The 21,733-nt window shown below is 40.9% G+C and overlaps 1 protein-coding gene across 1 annotated transcript; it reads right to left on the minus strand.

Moving 5' to 3' along the window:
• Nucleotides 1-407: 407 nt before the first annotated feature.
• LOC118109079 (T-cell surface antigen CD2-like) lies at nt 408-1,831 on the minus strand. The gene has a single exon (XM_035155892.2). It carries the CDS (start codon nt 1,628-1,630, stop codon nt 605-607), a length of 1,026 nt encoding a protein of 341 aa, XP_035011783.2. The 5' UTR covers nt 1,631-1,831; the 3' UTR covers nt 408-604.
• Nucleotides 1,832-21,733: the final 19,902 nt, after the last annotated feature.

Genomic DNA, 21,733 nt, shown 5'->3' on the forward strand with positions numbered 1-21,733 from the left:
TTCTTGTTAAATTTCATGAAAAGGACAAAACCAAGAATTAGTTGAACCGAATCTAAAGCTATTTTAAACTATTTTAAAAGACCCATGAATTATTCTCCAGAAAAAAAAACTTGTAAATGTTGAAAAATCCCCTACTTTATATTAAAGAAATGTCACTGTGACATTGTGTCCTCATGAAAACACTGCAGTTTATTTTTAGCCAGTCACACCTGCAGTCGGAAACAGGCACTAAAGCAACAAAGGTGTTGAAAGTACAGTCCCCAATAAATATACAATTTACTCTTGTTTGAGAAACTAAACTCTACACTGTCTTGTTGTTTTAGTAAATGATGTTAACAAATTCAACTTAATGTGGTGAGTGTCACAGACACAATTCAGGAAGTTAGGAAGACAGAACAAGACTTTGGTTTCGATTTGTGGACTTTAATAAAAATACAGAACATCAACCTCCCCATCCTCAATCTACTGCACCGTCACTTTTTTACACAAAATCTTTTTTATTCTGAAATATAATTTCGCCACATATTTATAAACATTTAACCCATCACTCCTACAAAGATATTGACACAGCGATAAAGACTATGCAGGATAAAAATGTAAACTTTCAGTTGTATGTGTTTAAGCCACAAATTTTTTCTTTGTCGCTGAAAGTTTCTTGAGGGAGACACATTCCGATATTTGTTGTCTTGGTCCTTGGCTTCGGCACAGGCGAAGGTGGTTGTCTCTCAGCGACGGTGGACAGCTGCAGAAGGCCGTTTCCAGTCTGAGCTTCGGGCGGAGGAACGTTCTGGTTACATGCTCTCGGTGGAGGCTTGGGGCTCGGGGGAGGAGGGTTCTCAGTCGGGTTCATGGTCTCATAATCTGGGCTGATGTCCGGTTCTCGCATGTTTACAGAAAGCATTCTGACGGCCCCTTTCTCCCTGAGTCCCTTTTGAGTCTTGTTGCATCTGTAGTAGAAACATAATACGATGACGATGACAATCAAAAGCAGAATCAGACTCACTCCTCCTGCGACCGCTGCCACAACAGTTTTGGATGGAAAACAAAGCAAATTGGGTGGTGACGGTGATGGATGTGTGCAGGTTGGACGAACAGTGTCACTCCTCGCACTGCTGACGTTGTTTGCCACGCTGCATGTGAAGCTCCTCTGCTCTTTGAACGATACGCTCAACGTTTGTCTCGTTGACGACGTGTCATCGGGCATCCATGAGAAATCCAAACCCTGAGGCTTGGATACATCGCAGTTTAGATTAACAGTGCTGGACTTGAAGTCACACACATAAGTTAGTTGAGGTTTTGACACCTTGTCCATCACACAGAGACTCCAATCTTCCTTCGAAATACCGTAATCTGCTTGGTAAACGCCTGCACTGGAGAACTGCAGGTTCTTCAGCTGAAGATCTCCGGTTGCAGAAACGTCCCCTGGCTTTCCAACAGACACTCTGTCTCCTTGTCTGTCAAACAGGATCTTAGCATTGTGATACCATCTCAGCCCATGTGTGTTTTTCAGTCCCTTAAAGTCAAGAGGCAGAGTCAGACTCTGTCCAACTGCAGCATAGTGATCACATGCTTCCTTTGCTGCTGAGATGCTGATGAATCCAGACAGAATGATCACAGCAAAACACGTCATGATAACCAAGGGGAGCCCAAGATGTCCCTTCTGAATGATGACAGGAAATTTGTGATGAATAATCAATCACTTGAGCGTTAAACTATCCTTATCTAATCTATTCAAGCGGTGATCGAGATGCCGTCCTGTGAAGATGAGACCTCACACTGGCGATCCAAAATATAAGTGGCACACAAGTGACAAACTTCAAGAGAAGTGACTCTTCAGCAGGAAGGAACATCTATTAGCCAAGAGTCTACTTTCAGTTCTCAGAAGACGACTAAAGTGATGTGTCAACTCCCAGTTTCCACTCCTGTGTTTCAATCACATGTGTTTAGAAATCTGCGGCTTATGTACGTAACTAACTGTGATGATTCCAGGCTTGACCTGATGGCCAAAGTATCGCTAAACACCATATGACTTTTACTTCTATTTTTAAAAACACTTGAACTAATGTGTCATTCATTACTCATACACAACCATTACAACAATACAACCTTTAGATACTCACTTTGTGGTTTATTACTTAATATGTACGAATAGTAACAAATACTCTAATACAAGTTTATAAGTATTCAAAATTTTGAGCATCAAAATAAGCAAAAGCTAAATAACTTAGCATATGGAATATGAAAGTGAATATGGGATATACACATAACATTTGATTGATTGATAATTTTTTGCCTATGTCATAATTTATTTGATTTTTGTATTTGTAAATATATATATTTATTTTGTATCAATAATCAAGTACTCTAACTTGTAGCTGAAGTAGATGTAGTGGAGTAAAAAGTACAATATTTCCCTCTGAAATCAGGTTAGACAGTAGATAGTTTCATTTGTTTTAGAATCAAGTCAAGTCTTTGTTGAGGAACTGGTTTGCACATGCCACTCAAAACTCTGCCTGCCAGTCAGACTCTTTAACTCCTGTCAGAGCTTAGTGGTAGAACTATGAGAACGTCACCAGTATTTCCACTGAGAATTACAGCAAACAAGCTCAAACAAGCTAAATGTGAACCAGCCTATAAAGTACCTGCCCAGGCTGAAAGTGACAGAGTGGCTGGTGAAGCAAGTGAAGCAGCTGAAACGCAGATGTTTTCCTCAGTAGTTGGTGATTCAAACACGAACAAAGACGAACAAAGAAGCAACAAGAACAAAACAATGGTCAGTGTTGGACATTTGCCAGGCGGCCACAGACATGATGCTCATAATCTTCTGCTAAGAGGCAACTCTTGTTCTCTGAGCGTTCAGATTTGATTGAATGCAGCTTTAATTCATCCTTTATGCATCACTTTCAGCTTATTTAAAACCCTACATCTTGCATCAAACTGAACTCATTTAACATATTCTGATTAAATGTGACTTAAAAAGAGACTACATGAAAAGGAACTGTGTTATGGCTTAATATGAGTTTTGAAAACAAAACTCAGTCAGCAAATCACAGTAGAATATTTCAGATATACAATATACACAATGTTGAATATAAATTTATTGAAATGCATGAAGGTAGTTTTACACTTGACTGCCAGTCAGGTATTTCCCATGTTGGCTTTTTCATGATTTATCCTAGTTATTGGTTTTTGTTTGTCAAAGAATACAGATGATTTTTTATTTGTCGGAACTAAATAGATTTAGTCACGGAACAATGAGAGGCCACCCCCTCGTGTTAATATCTGTTGTAAACGCTTTTCTTTCGATGGCCTCTGCTGAGCAGCTTAACTAAAGAGTGATTGTGTTGTGTAATTAGAGACGGTGGCGATGCTGTCATTTAAAATTGAAATCCCATTATTCCAATATATCTCCTTCTAAGCCACAGTTGATTTAATTTTAAAGACAATAACACGGAGGCTCCAGTCAGATCCAGTCACATTCTGACCTCTTTTGACTCAGTGGTTTTAATCCCCAAATTCTCGAAGTTTAGGTAATTTCAGTTCCCTTATGATTTTAATTTAGTGTGTCTGAAACTTGAGTGAACATGATATAAAATAAACAATTTACATTTGAATGCAGTCCAAACATCAAGTAAACTTTCAGTAAATCCCTTGCAGCGTTTCCAGTAAACCAACATCATCCCATAACTCATGCCATCCTTCAACCAACTCAACACTGCGTCTGTAACTGTGTTGGCTCAAGCTCCACTGGAATGAGTTCATATTACACCGCACAACTATAATCTCATGCAATTAGCAGTGATTCACACTCTTTGTTGCGCCTCTCAACACCTTCGAAGATACCCACAGCAAGAAGAACACCTGTTTCTCTCAGTTTGGCCCATCATTACACTTTTTCCTCCCCCGAGGGAATAGATTGATGTAAAATGTTAGCTATTCGGAGGAGGGGTGTGTATCCAGAGCTGAATGCAATGAACTCCTAGTTAAAAATGTTGTAAAAATAATATCTGCCATCTGACAGTGTGTGCCATGTGTGCGTAGTCGAAAGCAGCAGGTTCACAGATAGAGGTTTAAGAAGAGGTGAGCAGACCTACGGCAAGCTCGAGTTTTACATCACAGCTGACACGAGCCTTGTCCACACTCGACACCTTTTTTGATCAAGGTCTGCAACACCAGGTTCATCTTGCAGGACCTGGCAGCAAAAAAATCGTCAGCTGGAAGTTTCATCACCCAGCTTTTTACAGTTTCAGCATCCACTGCAGTTGTGTCAGCACAACCGGCCGAAGATAAATGAAGCGAGGAAATGAAAACATGTATCAGATTTATTTTCTTTCATAGTGTAGGTTTCTATGTTCAGTAATGATCCATCTGGTTCCTATGAAACTCTGACACATTTCAATAATAAATCACTGCAAATTATGAGGAAAATTGCACAGACATGTACATGGACATTTTGGATGACTAACTTGAGTACACACCTCAGTGTTTTACAGGACATTTTGAATGTTTTAGGACAGTTTTGTTTCGCTTCTGTGATTCAGCACTTTGTATTAACATTAAATGGGGACTAAAGGCACTTTCACACCTACAAGCACCCTGCTTGGTCTGGACCTTGTGACTTTTCAGTTTAGTTCCAACCAAAATAACCGGAGTGAAAGGTCTGGACCAACATACCAAAGGAGGCGGTCTCAGTTCGGATCAAACAGAACCATGTTCTGGTTTATTTGCAGTGGGAAAACACTTTGGATATTTTAGACTTTTGGCGCAACCTCAGGAAGTTGACACGGCATTAAACAATAGAAGAAGAAGTGGAAGCGGCTGTCAGGACTGCTTGTAGTCTTTGCCTACAACAAATTAACTTTAAAAATGACGAGGGTGTTCATTTTGCTGGTGGTAATACCATAATAACTTTATTCAAAATAGTTAGAGAATACAATAACTGAATAGACAACACAGCAACGTCAGACACAATTAAATGTGAAACAAAGGCATGAACTTTGGTTGTGACTTTCAGGCGTGAAAACTTCTTAAGAATCAAGAAATCACTGACTTTAAATTTTAAACAGAGGGTACTTACATTTACAGGAATTGGATCAGTTCTCATATTGTGTGCTCCTCTTTCCTTCCACTAATAGTTCTTCACTGATCATCTAATATTAATGTGAACATCCACAAACACCCTCAGAGTAAAGAGTCAGCACTTTCACCTCAGAGAAAGGGTTTAATTTCAAATTCAACCAACTGGAGCAAAGTCAAAACGATGAAAAATGCATCACTAATTCTGACAGACTGCACAGTATAAAAATGCATTTCATATATATTTTTCAGGGACACTTGTGAAACCGTTCCATAAAAACTAAATTGACTAATGTAAGCGTGATATAATCAGTGATATAATTGCCATCATAGTTTTTCTTGAGAGGAAATATATAATAACAACATAAATATACAGTACATTAGTACAGCAGGTCACATCTGGGGTCACTTCCATCTGGTGAAGTAGTACAAGAAAACAACAGATTCCTGATTCAGTTCCCTTCTGCTCTTGTAATTCACTGTTTCCTGTCCTCGTCTCATCTGCAGTCTTTCCTCACACCAGAAGGACGTCAGAGTTACTGAAGGGGAACTGAGCTGCAGTGAAGACAAACTACTGTCTGATCACAGAGATAAAATGTGACAGTGTCGTGTGTCAGGGCGATATTTTCTAAGTCCAGGATTCAACTGCTCAATAAAACAGGCTCAGTTATCCTCTAATTACTGCAAGTAAATGTTGTAGGTGCCCTTGGAAACTTTAGGGAAGCAGAAGTAAACTAAATTATCATCATTATTATTATCCATTACATGTTTTATGTATTTACTTAGTTCATGATGTCTGCATTAATGGCAGAGGTCAAAGTGCTTCTTTCAGTCAGTATTTTTCCCATTGTCCGATCAAACCCAATCATTTTATCATCCCTCCTAATCCCCTTCTGTAACATGCCCTGTTAATTGGCTACAAAGTAACGTCTGAATAGACCGGGCACGGGTTAATTGGCCTCAGTTCCTGGTCCTCGGAGCTCTAGAGCCAGGGCGCCCATCTGCCTCGCTGATGTTTAATTCAGGGGCCCAGATGGAGGCGTAACAGCCTGACTGTGAGATCCCTAAGTCACACCTTCACCAGACGTGGCTGTGGCTCAGGATGGCCTCTAGGGGATGAGGGGGGGGTCTGGGTGCTGGCCCCTCCTGCTCTCCAAAGTCAATGTAATCTGGGGGGCAGTGATGTTCCTTCGAGTCAAGTGCTGTTAGCTTGAACTGGCAAGAGGAGGCTTTGTATGGGCCTAGTCCAAAAAAAACATTAAATGCGCCCAAATCATCGATACAATAGAACTGCCACGATCAGTAAGAAGATGATAATCCATCCATCCATCCATCATCAACACAGCTTATCCTTTGAGTGAAGCTGGAGCCAATCCCAGCTAACATTGTGCGGATCACAGGGCCAACATTCAGACACAAACAACCATTGACACTCACATTCACACCTACGGTCAATTTAAAGTCAACCTAACCCCAATCTGCGGCTGGGAGGAAGCCAGAGCACCCAGAGAAAACCCACGCAGACACGAGGAGGTTTAACTGTGGGCAAAGCCTGCTCCAATGTGATCTGTCAAACTAGAAACGAAAACCAGAAAGCCTTGTCGCTCATCTACAAATTCTGCATATTCACATACAGGATCTGTTAATAGAGATGACTATGGCTATGCCTTTAGACGTAGGGGAATAAAGTATTTTAGATTGTTTTCTGTTTGTAAAAAAGAAAATTTCTTGTGTGTGCTACCAAGACTTGAGAAACCTCTAAAGTTGGATCCATGCGTGCCCCTTGTCCTTCAGGCCTGGAGCACTGTCAGATAAATCCAACGGGAAATTGTCCATCCCACCAAAAATGTTTACCTCCAACTTGGGTGCCATCCAGGAAAATGTCCTCTTTTTAAAGAAGATTTTCTGTTCGTATGAAAGATTTGCAGTCAGCACGGACTGCTCGGTCTGTTCTGCTTCTCCCAGTTTGAGTCATTTGAGAAGTATTTCTTTTATTTGGCTGCCGTGTCCGTCAACATGCTCAGTGCTGCGTCTGAATTTCATTGCACTCGTGTCCTAGTTTGAGAAGGAAACTTTGATTGTGAAAATGTTGTCTGCGTTGCATCAGTAGGTGTGGTGAGGTTACATGGAAGATGTTAAGAACTTGGTTGAGTCTTATTTGTCTCCGGGGTACATACACATGGAACTGTTGTTTCATTGAAACTGCAGCAGTCTGTCATGGCTGATTTAGATGAGCAAGAGAAAAACAAGGAAACAATTTGCTCTACTTTAAACTCCAGAGAGGAATCTTGTGTATATCATTTTTATTTCCCATCATATCCTGTGTAGCTCCTTTATATCCTTCCTTTATTCCCCCTTGCTGACATGATGGCATGTTTGAATGCTTTAAATGATCACAGTCCCTGCAAGTCAAAGTCACTCCCACTTCCCCAAAATGGCCACAAAGACAAAAGCCAGACCTTTTCTTTTGACAGGGTTCAAAAGATCACAGTTTATATTTCCTCTTGCATTACATGGGACTCTAAATTGTCTGGTTTTTCGGTGGTGCCGGTGGTGGAGAGGGGGACACTGCGCTTCAAACACAATAAGAGCTGGGGCTTATCATCTCCGACTGCTCCGGTGCCGCCACTGAGGAGGAAGCCGCTTATATCATCTTTGTTTTGCTCGGGCCCAGCTGTTTTTGCTCACAGGGTTGGACCCGCTATCTGCAGAGGCTGAGGATCTTTGATGTGCGCATGGAGGCAACGCTTAGAGGGGAATCCTTCTGGCACCGATGACCCCAAAACCTACCTCCCATCAGTCTGCTGGAGTTCAAGTTTAAACAACTGAAAAGGATTTGTTTTCGTTACCCTTTTCCCTTTTTTATGGCTGCAGGGCATCTGTTCTCTGTTGTTTTCGTCGACTAACCAGCAAAGACTGAGGAGGATTTTCGAAAGAGATGTTTTATGGCTGACCATAAGCTCCAGTTCTCCATTAAGTTACCGTAGTCTTGTATAATTACGTCCAAAATCAGAAAATCGACAGTTGCAACATGTCTCAAGTTTACACCAAGTCAATCCCTTGGAAATGACTTTCCAGTTTTTATCAAAACAAGACTTTTAAGTTGAAAGCCAAGTCCATAAATTCAGTTAAAGCGAAGTTTGTTGCACAGCTGGAGAGAATGAACAAACACTTGTTTTCTGAGATTTCATCACTGATTATGTCATTTGTACTTGCCTGAAGGTTATCCTGTGGTCTGCACGTTCCCCTTATGATGAATGAACAGTTAATGCTCAACAGATGAAGCATCCCACTTGCTCCAGGATCTTTCCTTTTTCTTTTTCTGAGCTAAAAATCCTTCCAAACCTGAACGTTATAACAAAACCCATCCTTTTGCCAGGTGATTTTGATGTTGAATTCCTTCATCGACAAGTTTCTGTCTTCCTTCTCCTTTTCTGTCAGTAGAGTTCATGTTTTTTTATCAGTTTAAAGCCCTTTGTTTCCCTCTTCATTGCTTTTGTTGAAAACTGTTTTATTTTCTCAGGTTCCACTGCATCTTGGCTTTGTCACCTAAACTTAGGAAACCTGATATTTGTAGATCTTTTTATAAATGGTGATGTTCCAGGTCTCAGCAGCTTTTATAATAGAAGGATAATTAGACGCTCAAGTGATTTAGGTTCATGTTAAACCTTTTTAACATGAACCTAACACAGTTAAACCTTTTATGTGCTAGTGTGAATCTTTGTCTTAAGTTACAGCTTTGTGACTTTCCCCACTGAGCTTACAGGTAATGGTGAGCAAACAGTGTACTGCTCCCCTAGTAAAAACTAATCTGATGAGTCACATCTGGTCATTTCAAGAACTGCCCACTAATTAGGAGCGGAGTTTATAAAAGAGTATAGTTTGGTTGAGCCTGTTGATTTCGGGTGAAAAAAATTGCTGCTAAAGGACAGATTTTAGGATTAAGGAGTAGCATTTTCTAAGGACATGTTTGTTCAGAGTTGGGATTAGGGTTATAAATTTCACGGTAGACTTAAATAAACCCTGTTTGAAACCTACCCAATCTCAAAGCTGTAAACGGTAGCTTCCTCAACTCGAACCCAAACTCATCCTTATGTTTCCCAACAATATACTGGATCCATCTATGTCATGTGATGAAGTTAAAACATTCAGTAGCTTGAGTTTAGCCTAGTATTGGGTTTAGCATTGGGACCGGGGTATAGTGTAAAGTATAGACAATTGAAGGCTCTAAATTTCCCCATGTGAATTTATTAATTGAAGCTTCAGATGTGCACAAATCAGCACAAGCACACTCGGAGCATAAGAAACAAAAGCGTCTGTAATAAAGTACAGTGGTAGATTCTCCACCAAAGCCTCTGAAGCAGGGCTGGGGTAAACAGGCTTCACAGAACCTGATGTTTGGCAATACCACGAGCTACGTTTCTACGTCAGGCCATCAATCCTCTCTCCTGCTTCGTCCTGGTTTGGATTAGCTCATATAAAGAGAAGATGCCATATTCTCCACCTTTTTTGAATAGCTTTCAGCCTTTGATGTGGGCTTAGATGTGAGAAAAGATCAACAAATCAAAAACCTTCTCACACCCATCATAAAGCTGTTGGTCATGTCGCTGAATGTGACGGAGCAACAGAAAGACTACGTCCTTGGTTTGGTGATGCGGCTGCAGGAATCTCGGAAAGTGAGACCAGACAGTTTGTCTCAAGCGGTGCTTGGGTGTGGTTCGAGCTGAACAAATTTGTGCAAACTGCCATTTACGTGCAAGGATAAGCCAAAAGGAAACCAGTAATTCTGTGAGTGATTGTTCTCCTCCCAGTGCTTAGAAGTGTTTGGCAAGTGTCTGCTCATGTCTTCACTGCGAGAATGACAACAAGGAGGGCTTTCCAGAGATTAGCCTGTATCAGATTCAACATCATCCAACCTTCTCAGTTATACTGCGGAAATAAACCCAGCCTTTTTGGGGTTTTATTCTGTCAAACTGACAAGCACAAGATGTAATATTTTGAACTGTCCATGTAATCTAAAGCTGCTTTCAGACATGCACTGGACTCCGCAGGTGCTCTATATTGTCTCCGGTGGAGGTGCATGTGTGAACACAAATGTCCGAGTGAGACTCTCCGTAGTTTCTGCAGTATAAGGTCTGTAGAAATCCAGGTGATGTGGATGTGTGAACACAGCAGGGGATCCACCGCTGGATTACCACGAGCGAGTGGGGGGGTTGATGACGCTTCAAAACAGAAAACATGTAGAAGACACCGATGAAGATGTCAACAGAGTTTGTGTTGATAAAAGCCGGCGACGGTGTCGGGGGGCTGTAAACATGATCACGTCATCTCGGCAGTGGAGTTACTACATCGCTTCCTGTCTCTGTCTGCTGCACCCGGCTGCTCCACCGCTCGCCTGAGTAATGCAGAGGATTTGATGCTGTTGTGAATGCGTCTGTGAAGAGAACCTATGTTGCACATGTGTGAAAGGCAAACTCCGAGGCAAATTCTGTAGATTTTACCCGTAGGTCCTGTAAACAGCTTAATATTAAGGAAGAAAAGAATGCGTTTTAAGTACATAGTTATCATGGTTTTACCTTTTAAAATCAGACTTCCTTTTCAATGAATGAGCTTTAGAAAATCCAAATGACTTTTCACATGAAAGTTGTGATTTGTTCCCAGATATTTGAACCCAGACAGATTTCAGGATCATTAAATGCTGAGGCTGAGATCGCTAAACCTTGGAAACAAAATATTTCTTCCCTCGTGCACATGGAATCGCCAGATTGTACACACAACCACACACAACCCTATTTTCTTATTATTCTTCAAAAAGCTAATCTGCCTTGAAAAAAAATGTTGTATTGCATGAAATCACCAAGCCCACAAAGGGAGAGGTTCCTCAAAGACTTCCTGTGGACAAAGTCTTATCTTTGTGGGCCAGATATTCATTTGATGCAGAGCTCCAATTCAAACCATTTTTGTGAGGGATATTGTGACCATCTGTGGGTCATCTTTTCTCTTCATCTGAAGCACTTTCATGTAGGTTAAACAGATTATAGCACCCCGGTATGGTGCCCTGCCCCTGGCAGCAGAGACATGGCTGTCTGCGGATACAAAGATAGACAGAAACGGGGATTTGATTTAATGCAGGAAGAAAGCCATTCTGTCACTTCTTTGTAATCCTCGTACTCCTTTACTCATGGGTTGTAATCTTACTGCAGTAAATTTGCCAAACATTAGTTTATTTATACTGAGGCATCTGTGTTCTGGTGGTGGGTAAAGTTGAAAAACAGAGGTAGGCCCATTTACATTTACCTGGTAAATAACAAACTGATTGAATGGTCTGATACACATAGCATAAGGTATAATGCAATTTCTGCCATTGGATGGACTTGCATGTTTTGAATCTGATAATAGTTCTAATAAAGGAGGGTTGCAGGGGGGGGGAGAACACCCTGCACAAGTCACCAGTGTATCGCAGGGTTGACATGCAGAGATGAACGACCATTCACACTTACATTAACACCTACGGTCAACTAGAGTCTCCAATTAAGCAAACCCCAATCTGCATGAAAACCCTCACAGACACGGGGAGAACATGCAAACTCCACACAGAAAGCCCAGGAACCTCCTTGATGTAAGGCGACAGTGCTCATTAAGGTCCGTCACACATTACAGTCACAAATATGTTGCATTCTAAAAATCAAAAGACATTTATTTGCCCATAAAAAAACTTGTGTTCATCTTACTGGAGTTGCTGCCACTCCACTCTGTGGTACATGCTGAATCAAAACACCCAAAGAAACCAGGCTACACATGGAAACATTAATAACTCTGTGCTCCGAAAATTGAGTAAAAGACCTTAAATTAGTTGCAGTCAGTATCGCAAGTCTGGTCATAACAGTGAAAAGCATAGTGGAATAGTTAAAGTCATTCATGGGCATCAAACATGTTGTAAAATGCCAATTGTGGTACAGTCACACTCAAAACATAAAGCGTACAGAGCATCCTAACTCAGCCAAGTTAATGCAGCCAAGCATTGGATTAATGCAGAGCCTACACTGTAGCCTAAACATGCAGACGCCATTGTGACCATTTACAAAACTTTTTGTTTTTGTTTTTGTCACCCTGTCCCCAACACACATGGTTATTGGTTGTTTTCCCTGATTAAAGACATGTGCAGTGTAGAAAATCAGCCCAGCCTATGTGACCGACCCGACCTGAACCAGAATATAAATTCAACTCAGTCCTTATTACAACCACCAAGAATAATGGATTAACCCTGGAGAGAAAGCTGTAGCAATTGTTTCGTTCTAACATTGGCGATTAACAGATAAATGACAATTTGGTCGGAGAAGAGCATGTCGACCAACTACTCGGCCAATCAAACGGGAGAGTGCAGCCCTACTAATTAAGCAAAAAGGGGGGAAAATGAAGCGAAGCCAACAACTTTGACCATGAGAGTCTATAAGAGACAGATTTATTGGGGGTGGGGGGGTAAAGAAAGAAAGAAAAACTATAAGCACATTTTAGTCCTGTGTTGTGCCAGGGGGAGACTGGGAGAATTTCAAAGTCAGTTGTACCTACAAATCAAAGATAGTGGGCGCAATAGTAAATCCTGTCAGAGAAGAGCTGAGAAATGTGACTCCATCTGCCCTGCAGTGGAATGCAGCGTTGTCTCCGATAAGAGTGAGGTCTCGCCGTAACGCCTGAACACGCCATGGGGGCAGAGGCCTCGGAACGATTGCTGATCTAATGATATGCTATACTTTACACTTCTGCCAAAATAGAGGGGGAGAGAGACAGAGATGGAGAAGTCTGAAGGAGAAATCCCCAAATTAGAAAAGCTGCACAGCAGCAACACGAAGAATATTTCAGGCTAGAATAAAACGTCTGTTGGCAGCGAAATTGTTTAACTGTAGCTTCAGACACTTCCCAAACCATCCTCAGTGTATTTTGGAGTAGATTTTCGATTGTGGTAAGATGAGCACTGCCATGATTCTCAAATGAAAATCTTGATGGAACTTTGCCTGCCATTTATAGTCAAAACTAATAAATTGCAGAAAATGAATAAAATCCCTCTCTAATCTGGAATAACAATGAAAGAAAGGCCAGCAAGTGTTTCACGTGACCACTCTCAGCGTCGGCTCTACCCGCCAAGTACAGCTTACCAAGTGCAGGTAACTCAGAGTTCAAGAATAATCTGGGGATAGCAGAGGTTTTAGAAACGCTTAGCTTGCTTTGTTTGTGAAAACATTCACAAAAGCCTTGACACAACATCGCCTATGGTTCCAAAATCAGCCTCAAGCGTCTGAAAGTAAATTTGTGTTTGCCCTTGGAAAGTGTTAAGTGTAAAAGACTACAGCTCCAAGCAAGCAAATACCTCTGTACTATGACTCGAGGTCTGTGATGGTGGATATGGCAGATGAAGGAGCTTGTAGATCCACTATAACAAAGAGAGAGCCAGCAAACAGATGGCATTGTTGATCCTATATGAAACGACTGTACTGGACGGAAGATGTGTATTCAGAACCATGATTTCTTTCTCTTTTTCATTTACATAAATAAAGTTTATGCCTAAGAGGGAAACTTGCTTTAGCGTTTTTATGGGAACTTTCTAAAATGTTGCAGCATTTCACTAGATCCAGGTTTTTACTTGGATCAGCACCAAATTGCACACACTCATAAATATCAGTCGTCTCAACATGCTAGATTTTTTTAAATCGAGATTCATGAAGAACAATGACAAGGTTGAAAAACGCCCTATCTCGCAATGCTAAAGAAAGTGAAAAGAATCCCCAGATCTGCCCCTTCATCCAGATCCATAATTGAATGTCTTTTTCCCTGACCCGCACCACATCCTTCAATCCAGTTTTCAAGTTGAACATTTGTATTTTTGTCAGTCGGTATGCAGTGTGTTTCTGGGGATATTTTGGTCTTAACAAGTAAATGTAGAGTGAGCACTCCTGTCTTTCATGCTGTTCTTAGGTGTAAACCTACCTTGAGTCTTCCTGTGTTCTTAGTGAAGATGTCTTTGACGATACAGACGGGGATCCTTGGTGAGTCCGAGTGAGATGGACGCCGCGCCTGGTCGGGCTCTGAGATCATGTCATCTTCTTCTTTCAGTGTCAAAGCGGTGAATGCACAGTTTACACCGACTTAGTCTCAATATAGTCTCAGGCTTTTGTTTGATATGTCGTGGTATAACTTGGTTTGTACTCAATTATGTGAATGTCGCCCTGAATGTTTTGCTGATCCGTGTTCAAACATCTGGCAGTTCACGAAAGCATTGTTTGATAGTCCAGATTGCATGTATATATTGAAAAGCCAAATCTGATATGACCGAAAAAAATCTTTCGAGGGTTCAGCTTGATTTAATGAAACATAGTTTTAACGTGGATCCAAATTGACATGGGTAAATTGAGCGTAATCGTACAAATAGGCACTTACTAATTGTCCCTCTTCATGGGTTTGCACTCGACACACACAAAAAGGCACACATGATTAAGTTTGTAAGAGAAGTTGAAATCCTCCCAACGGCTGTTTCAGAGTCTGTTCAATAAGATGAAATAATTCAACAGACACTTAGTTCAATTCATGCAGAACCCAAAAGACTTTTGCATGAAAGTGAATGTATTGCATTTAAAACCTTCGATCTTTCCCCAGACATGACACATGTTGCAAAATGTTTACCCAAGCAGTCGCTGATAAACCGCTGTCACAAAACACTTTTTTATTTACTTCCCATTTTGTCAAACTGTCAGCTTTTGTGGCTTCTGTGGAAGACCCGGGTAAAAATAGAGCTATTATTTACATTTTTCCTGCCAGTCATCTCACAGTTGTGACCTCAACCAAAACACTGTGGGTATGCTCGCTGCCTGTTTGTTTCCTGGTGATGTGCACCGCACAAGCGCTCAGGATGGGGATCGATGTTGCCCTCGCCAGCTGAAAGCAATAACCACGCGGTGGGTGGAAAACATTGTAAGGTCTGAACAATTTTGTGGCATACTCAGACCCGAAGAGAGTGTTGTTGATTATGTCAGGGCTGCGTATTCACGGACCAACAATGCTGAGTTGGAACTTTCACAGATTTACGAGAGCCTACAGATCTTACACAAGCATATTTAGCAAGAAGAAGCAACCTCTATGAGCTGGTTCATTAGCAAGCAAAATTGGCAGGATGTCTGTAACTCTACACAGCTGGTGGCAGTTTCAGATCCAGTCCACTCCACTTCGAGTCTTGAAGCTGGAAACATAAAAACAGACAGCAAAGTTTTTCTTCTTCCTCGCTTTCACTCTCCTGACCCAGTGAATAAAGAGCCGTGTTAACACTGACCTGATCCTCACCACTCTAGTAAAAGTCACATTTTATCAGGCTCTTAACAGAAGCTTGGCCTTTTGATCCTTTCCACTTCCCTGTTTACAGGTATATCGACCCTGCGCTGACCTTTCCTAACCCTAGTTCACCTCGAGACCAGGGTCAGGAGGGGTAAAAGGAACAGAAAGGTCAAAGGTCATTCTGTTGATTTCATGCTCTAATTAAGGCTATCACACACACATATATTACGACTGGAGACGGGGGAAACTAAAAACAATATTTTCTTTGATTCTTCCTCCTCAAGGCTCATATCATAGAATTACATGTGGCCCTCAGCAAAGTCACCATGCATGTAACTGTAGCTTTCAACTAAACACAACAGTTAGGTCATCAAAGGAGCGGTGACGAGGTATGACTGCTCCAACTTATCTGCTACAAGGTTGGTTTTCCTCTGCACACGTTTGAAAGTATTTAGATCTGTTTATCTCCAAATAGGCATTAAAGAACATGTGTAACAGTTTGTAAAATTAAGAACAAAATGTAAAAGAAAATTTTACTCAAAAAATGTGCCTTCTTTTCAGTAGTGTTCTTTGACAGATAGATAGATAGAAATATAAGAGCCTACTTCTGTTTTCTACCACACAGACTTAAACATTAATTTAAACCACCTTTACTGCATTTAGAAGAAACAATGCTTTCATTGTCTGTTTTCTGTAACAAATCTTTTTTTAATTATTTATATGAATATGTCTTCACGGTTTCTGATTTAAAATTATTCAAGGTTTTGCCTATTATCAGGTTGTGCATTTAACTAGGAAGATGGATGCATGATAAGCTGAGTCATATTCAAATTTGTTCATAGATGGAGTTATGACAAAACTACATAAAGTAGATTACGTGTCCCAGTGGTTGCTCAGCTTTGTTCCCCTTTCCTTTTTGAAGCCGGTGTGAAGCAAGTGCTAGAAAGCCTTGGTAATCTTCTCCTTTTCAGTGACACACATCAGGCAAAGTCATTTCTACTACAAGCCTTCTGTTCACTGTGATTCCCACTGTCACAGTGGATCAAAAAAGGGCTTGGCAGTTGTCCCCCATTTAGTGTTGCTGTGTGTCAAAAATTAACAACAGTGTAAAGACTGTAGAAAAAATAACCAAAGCACATCCATATATTTATCTGTCCAGTGTGGGCTGATGAATTGGTGAAATCACAAACAGTGAAGTGTGTCAAAGTAGTATGAAGTAATCAAAACATAGTATAATATAGCATAGCAAAACTGCAGTGTATCTCTTGCGTCAAGAGCCAGTGTAACTTTAGTTATGTTGTTTGTCCTGCAAAGCCTGGAACATGAACATGGATGTGTATAACCATCAATGGATCTAATGTTTTATTGAAACATTTAAAGTTGTATTGTAAAATGTTTGTATATTGTAACACAGAAGTTAAAAACTCTATGCATAAGTACGTTTGTATTGAAAGTCATAACAAAAAGCCTACACATTGCTAATAAATTCTGTGAAACAGTACAATGAGAGAATTAAGTTCCATCACATCACTTTTACAGTCGAGCCGCGCTAGAAATAAGCACAACACCTTTTATTCCTATTTTAGGTCAACCGAGCGTCCCCCTGGGGAAACCAATAAGAGCGAAAAATCCAAGTAAAGCACAGTAGATAGATAGCATCACATTTGAACCAGATCAGAGCAGCTCTCCATGGACCTAACCACCCGGAGGCTTGCAGCCTCCCACTTTGGCCCACCCTGGACACTTCCTGTCGGGCCACTCCTACTCTTCAGTTGTGGGGAACGCTGGATCTTGGTGGAGCCTGACAGAGTTGTACTTAGCATTAGGCAGCCTTGCTTGGCGTGATTGTGGCAAAGCTTGGAGGAATGGAAGTGGACTTGATGTTATCAAAGATCCTGCTCGGTTGGGGGGTGGGGTTGGGGTGGAGGGGGTGTCTGGAACGTAGGCAGCAGCCCTCCTTCTAATGACCCTCTGTCGGCTCGTAATTGTTGACTTGGCTTATGCTCAAGCTCAGCAGTCATGATCAAAGTTGTTCTTAACCTAGCAATACCTTAATCGCCTCAGTAATAAACAAGGCTTGGTGACAGAGGCCTCTTTGGTTTCAGTGTGGATTAAAGCAGTGCTCCAAAGCCCCAGCCTCTTTTATTGACATCCCTCATTGTGCCTCTTACCCAGACAGAACTCTGGAATTGAGGATTAACTTGCTTGGCTTGATCAGCAGTCACGTCCTACCTGGACCTGTCATGTTGCCACTCATGTCCTAATCACCAGTGATGGATACTCCTATTGAAAAGATGAATGCAGCTATTCTTTCTATCACCTGAGATGGAGGGATTACTGCCACATCAAGGCGAGCTCATAAGAACGTCAACAATCCATTTAGCCATTCCACAGATTCCTCTGATACCTGGAAGGGTACAGTATGATAAAGTTACACACAGGTACAGTTTGTACAAAGGTGTCCCCAGTGAAAAACAGTAATCTAGGCTTCGATCCACAGCTCCTTTTTCCTCAGGCAAACACTTGTGATGTTTTTATTTTTGGGGGGTTAAGAGGTTTGTGTCAGAAATCTTCCCTTGTGACTCCTAATTTAAGAGGAATTATCAGCAAAATGACATATGCCAGAACATGCAGTTATATCTAAAAGAGGAGGTTTTCATAATGGCAGGATAAAGTGAGGTTTTTTGATAACCTGTTTTTTGATAACCTGTTTCACATGAACGGTTTCGGGCTTGTAACATCACTGTCATACATATAAATGCATTGGTCATGTTTGTGTTTTGTTGGTGAAGTAAGTATAGAACCAATGGACAGCCCAAATATGAATCCAAAGCTGCTCAAAGAATGCCTGAGACTTGTTTGTCCCCACTTGACTACAAGTTTATGATGTAGTAGTTTGTAACTGAAGTGCAAAGTTGTCATTATACATGTCTAATTGCAGGGTGAGTGTCTGTATGTTGAAACCATAGACTGTACAAAGAGATGGACGACATGCCGACTTCCCACAAGTGAAGCTAAAACATCTTGATCTCCCCCTGGTGGCTGGATGCGGAATATGTCATAAAACCTGCATCCTCCATGTTAGCAAAAATGGATCAAACTAAAAAGTCAAAGTGCAGTAAGTTAATTATTTTCTTCTCAAAGATGGTTTCTGTCCTTTTAGGTAATTCTTATCACATTGATGTATCTTCAAGTAAGTTTGGTTTTATTATCAGAGGCTATGAAAACGGGGTAAAACATCACGATTGACAGCTGAGACTGACTCGATTTTGATCGAGCACGTGTATGAACCTCGATACTGAGGCTCCACTCCATGAACACTACTGTGCTGACTTTGGCTCGAAATGACATCACCAGTGCAAGACGGCAGCCCCTGTTCTCAAGATATCTTGGCTTCATTATTGCTCAGTGGGAGAAAGTGGAGACACGCCGTTCATCTTCATTTGCAGCCAATGGGTGAAACAGTAAAACGTCCACTTCATCCATTTTGGTTCCCTCAGTAGAGTTACATCCTTAAGCTGCTTCAGAAGAACAAATTGTACTACAGCTTCCAGATGGAAATGTTTGTATCAGTGCGAATGAAGGATCGAGCAGTGTTGATAAGCAACATCCACTCAAAGCTTTTCACTTATAAAGACGTTTTGAAATGGTTATTTGACTTCTCTGTAGAGGCCCAGTACATTTTTCCAGTGTAAACATGTTATTGTGGACAACGCTCGAGCAAAAACATGCTCACTCACCGGCTATCCAACTTGATTGACACTGGCGGTACGAGCATGAGCGCCAATATATGATGCGATGTCACAGAAATATGCCTCAATATTGTGTCACCACAATGTTTCTCTGTGGGATGTGCGGTCTGCCTCTTTCCCATAAACCAGAATTTGGCTATCGTAAGACTATTGTAAGTCTTCCACGATACCTACTGCACAGTATCTGGTAAAAATTATAGATTATCAAACCATTTCAAAACATTTTTTTTTAATATTTCGAGTGAGCACATGAACATTGGTCTCAGCAGTAGTAGATGGAAAGAGAGTGACAGAGCGATAGATGATATGTGAAATATACCACGTGTACAGACATACTGTAGACAGTGTACTCTGTGTCTCCATAGCAGCCCCAGCACTAAACACCTGTTTTCACTTACACAACATACCGGTATCAACTTGCTTCAGCCAATAAACAGTTTGAGTGAATTATTGTACTGTAAAAAGTTTTCCCTCTGTGTCTGAGAATATCAGTAATATTCAACATCTCTATTTGGAGCTTTAAAGTCAAAATCTTTCGATATAAAACTCTTGTATGTTTATCTTTTTAATAACATGTTGTAAATGAACAGTTATTACCTTCACCAAGGAGGTTATGTTTTCACCCCTGTCCATTTGTTTGTGGGTTGGTTGGTTTGTTCATTAAAACTACTGATTGGATTTCCACGAAACTTAATTGAAGAATAGGACATGAGCTGAAAAAAAAATTATCAAATTTTGGTGTGGATCATGACAAACTGGCAGATCCAGAAATGTTTACCTTGTTTTTTTTATTTTTTATATTTAATAATTCATGGATCTTGATGAAAAAATGTGGTTGTAGTAGATTTAAATGTGGTTTAATAAGAGGACAGTTTGTGGAGGTATGTGTTCTACTGAGTGCCACTCTAGTTTTATACTTGTGCTGACATCACAGTAAGAGTGACCATAGACACTGTGTATTGAAATAAAAGTTTAGCAAAAGTAGGTTAAAGCTGCAAAATAGTAAACATAAAAAAAAAAAAAGTTTCAAGAGCAAAAACTATTGACGAAATACATGACTTTCAATAGATACAAAAATGTAAGTTAAAGTAATCACAGGGAACATAATGTGTCAGTATAAATTACTTCAGCTAATTTGAATGATGTTTGGAGCTTCTTTTTTGATCTTGCTTGCCTTAAATCATGGACTCTATAGAGCCTGAAATTCGCGGTGGGTTTTGTCCCGGTCTCGTGAGCCTGCCGTCACAGCCATCAATTGCTCCAACAACAGAGGTTGTAAAGAGCAAGCTCTTTGGTATATTTCTGGGTTTGAATTCTTATGATTTATTATCCAGCTGCCCTCAAATATGTTCCAACTTGGCAGCGACTTCTGCTGAGGATTAGCAGCAGCCGTGGCTAACAGGCAACTGAATATTTATATGCCGCCGAGCAGCAGCAAACAAACCCCCTTTTGAGGGTCAGCAGCGTGAGCTGTGAAATTGCTCTATTTACGCCCTTGTTTACATAACTCTTGCAATATTTTCATGGAGGATGGATGCAACTTCTATCTCAATCATGACCCAGCTCAGGGGTTAAGTGGCGACAAAATGCATACGCATAGAGTGCAGAGGGACAAGTCAAACAATCTGTTCGTTCTGCATAATGTGCTTTGAAATGAGGGTGGTCACTCTCTGACTAGAATGGCCTCTTGTATGGACTTTGGCCAAAGAGAGCAGTGAGGGCCACACAGTGTTTCCAAAAAAGTGGACAGGCTGAGCAGCCACAGCGCAGGGATCGTCCTCTGCTCCCTAACCTGAAGGTGTGCGTATTAACTCTGTCTGGCTAATCCTTATGCCATAGAGAATAGAGGAGGATTAAGACTTTAACCCCTTCAGAGAGAGAGTGCCATTCTGCAGCAGAAAGGGCCCTTGGCCAGCGTCTCTCTGCTGGAGCTCCTCACGGACTCATTGTCCCGTCACGAAGGCCAGCTGTCAGTGTCCTTGGGACGAGGAGATGAATGAGGAGCCCTTGAGCTGTACGTCTGCTCCCTCTGTTTACTGAGGGGCCTCTTGCTGTGTAAATCACGACTTCAGGGCAGAAGGGGTGAAAAAAAACTATCCAAAGACTTTCTCATCTATGGATGAGTCTGAAACGTACAAGGAAGAGTAATTACATGATGTTAGTTTGGATCAGCCGACACTGACCCTAGAAGTTCTGTTTAATCCGGAACAGCAAATATGTTTGGACAGAAAATGAATCCCACTTGAAGTTATAAACATATTTGTAAAATGTCCAATGACAGCATAAGACATTTGTTTTCCCTATGGTATCTGTATACTGCATATACAATATCTCCTCATAGGAACTAGAGCATGAATAAAACTTTATAGTTGTGTGAAGACAATCTTCACTAAATTCAGATTGTTCAGCCTCCATTCACCTATTATATATGAGTGGTATATAAATGTTTATAGGACACATGGCTGTAGCTTCTCTGGCCAAGGTCCTCAGGGGGAAAAAAACATATGAATATACAGTATCAAATGCAAACATGGCTTTAAATCAGGATTTAAATATCTTTTATTTCCATGTTGCTGCTGTATTAT

Source organism: Hippoglossus stenolepis, chromosome 5, assembly GCF_022539355.2.
Source record: "Hippoglossus stenolepis isolate QCI-W04-F060 chromosome 5, HSTE1.2, whole genome shotgun sequence".
Taxonomy (NCBI): Eukaryota; Metazoa; Chordata; class Actinopteri; order Pleuronectiformes; family Pleuronectidae; genus Hippoglossus; species Hippoglossus stenolepis.

Bases quoted from the DNA above. Each gene is read 5' to 3' on its own strand.
- LOC118109079 (XM_035155892.2), bottom strand. From the start codon at position 1,630: ATGACGTGTTTTGCTGTGATCATTCTGTCTGGATTCATCAGCATCTCA.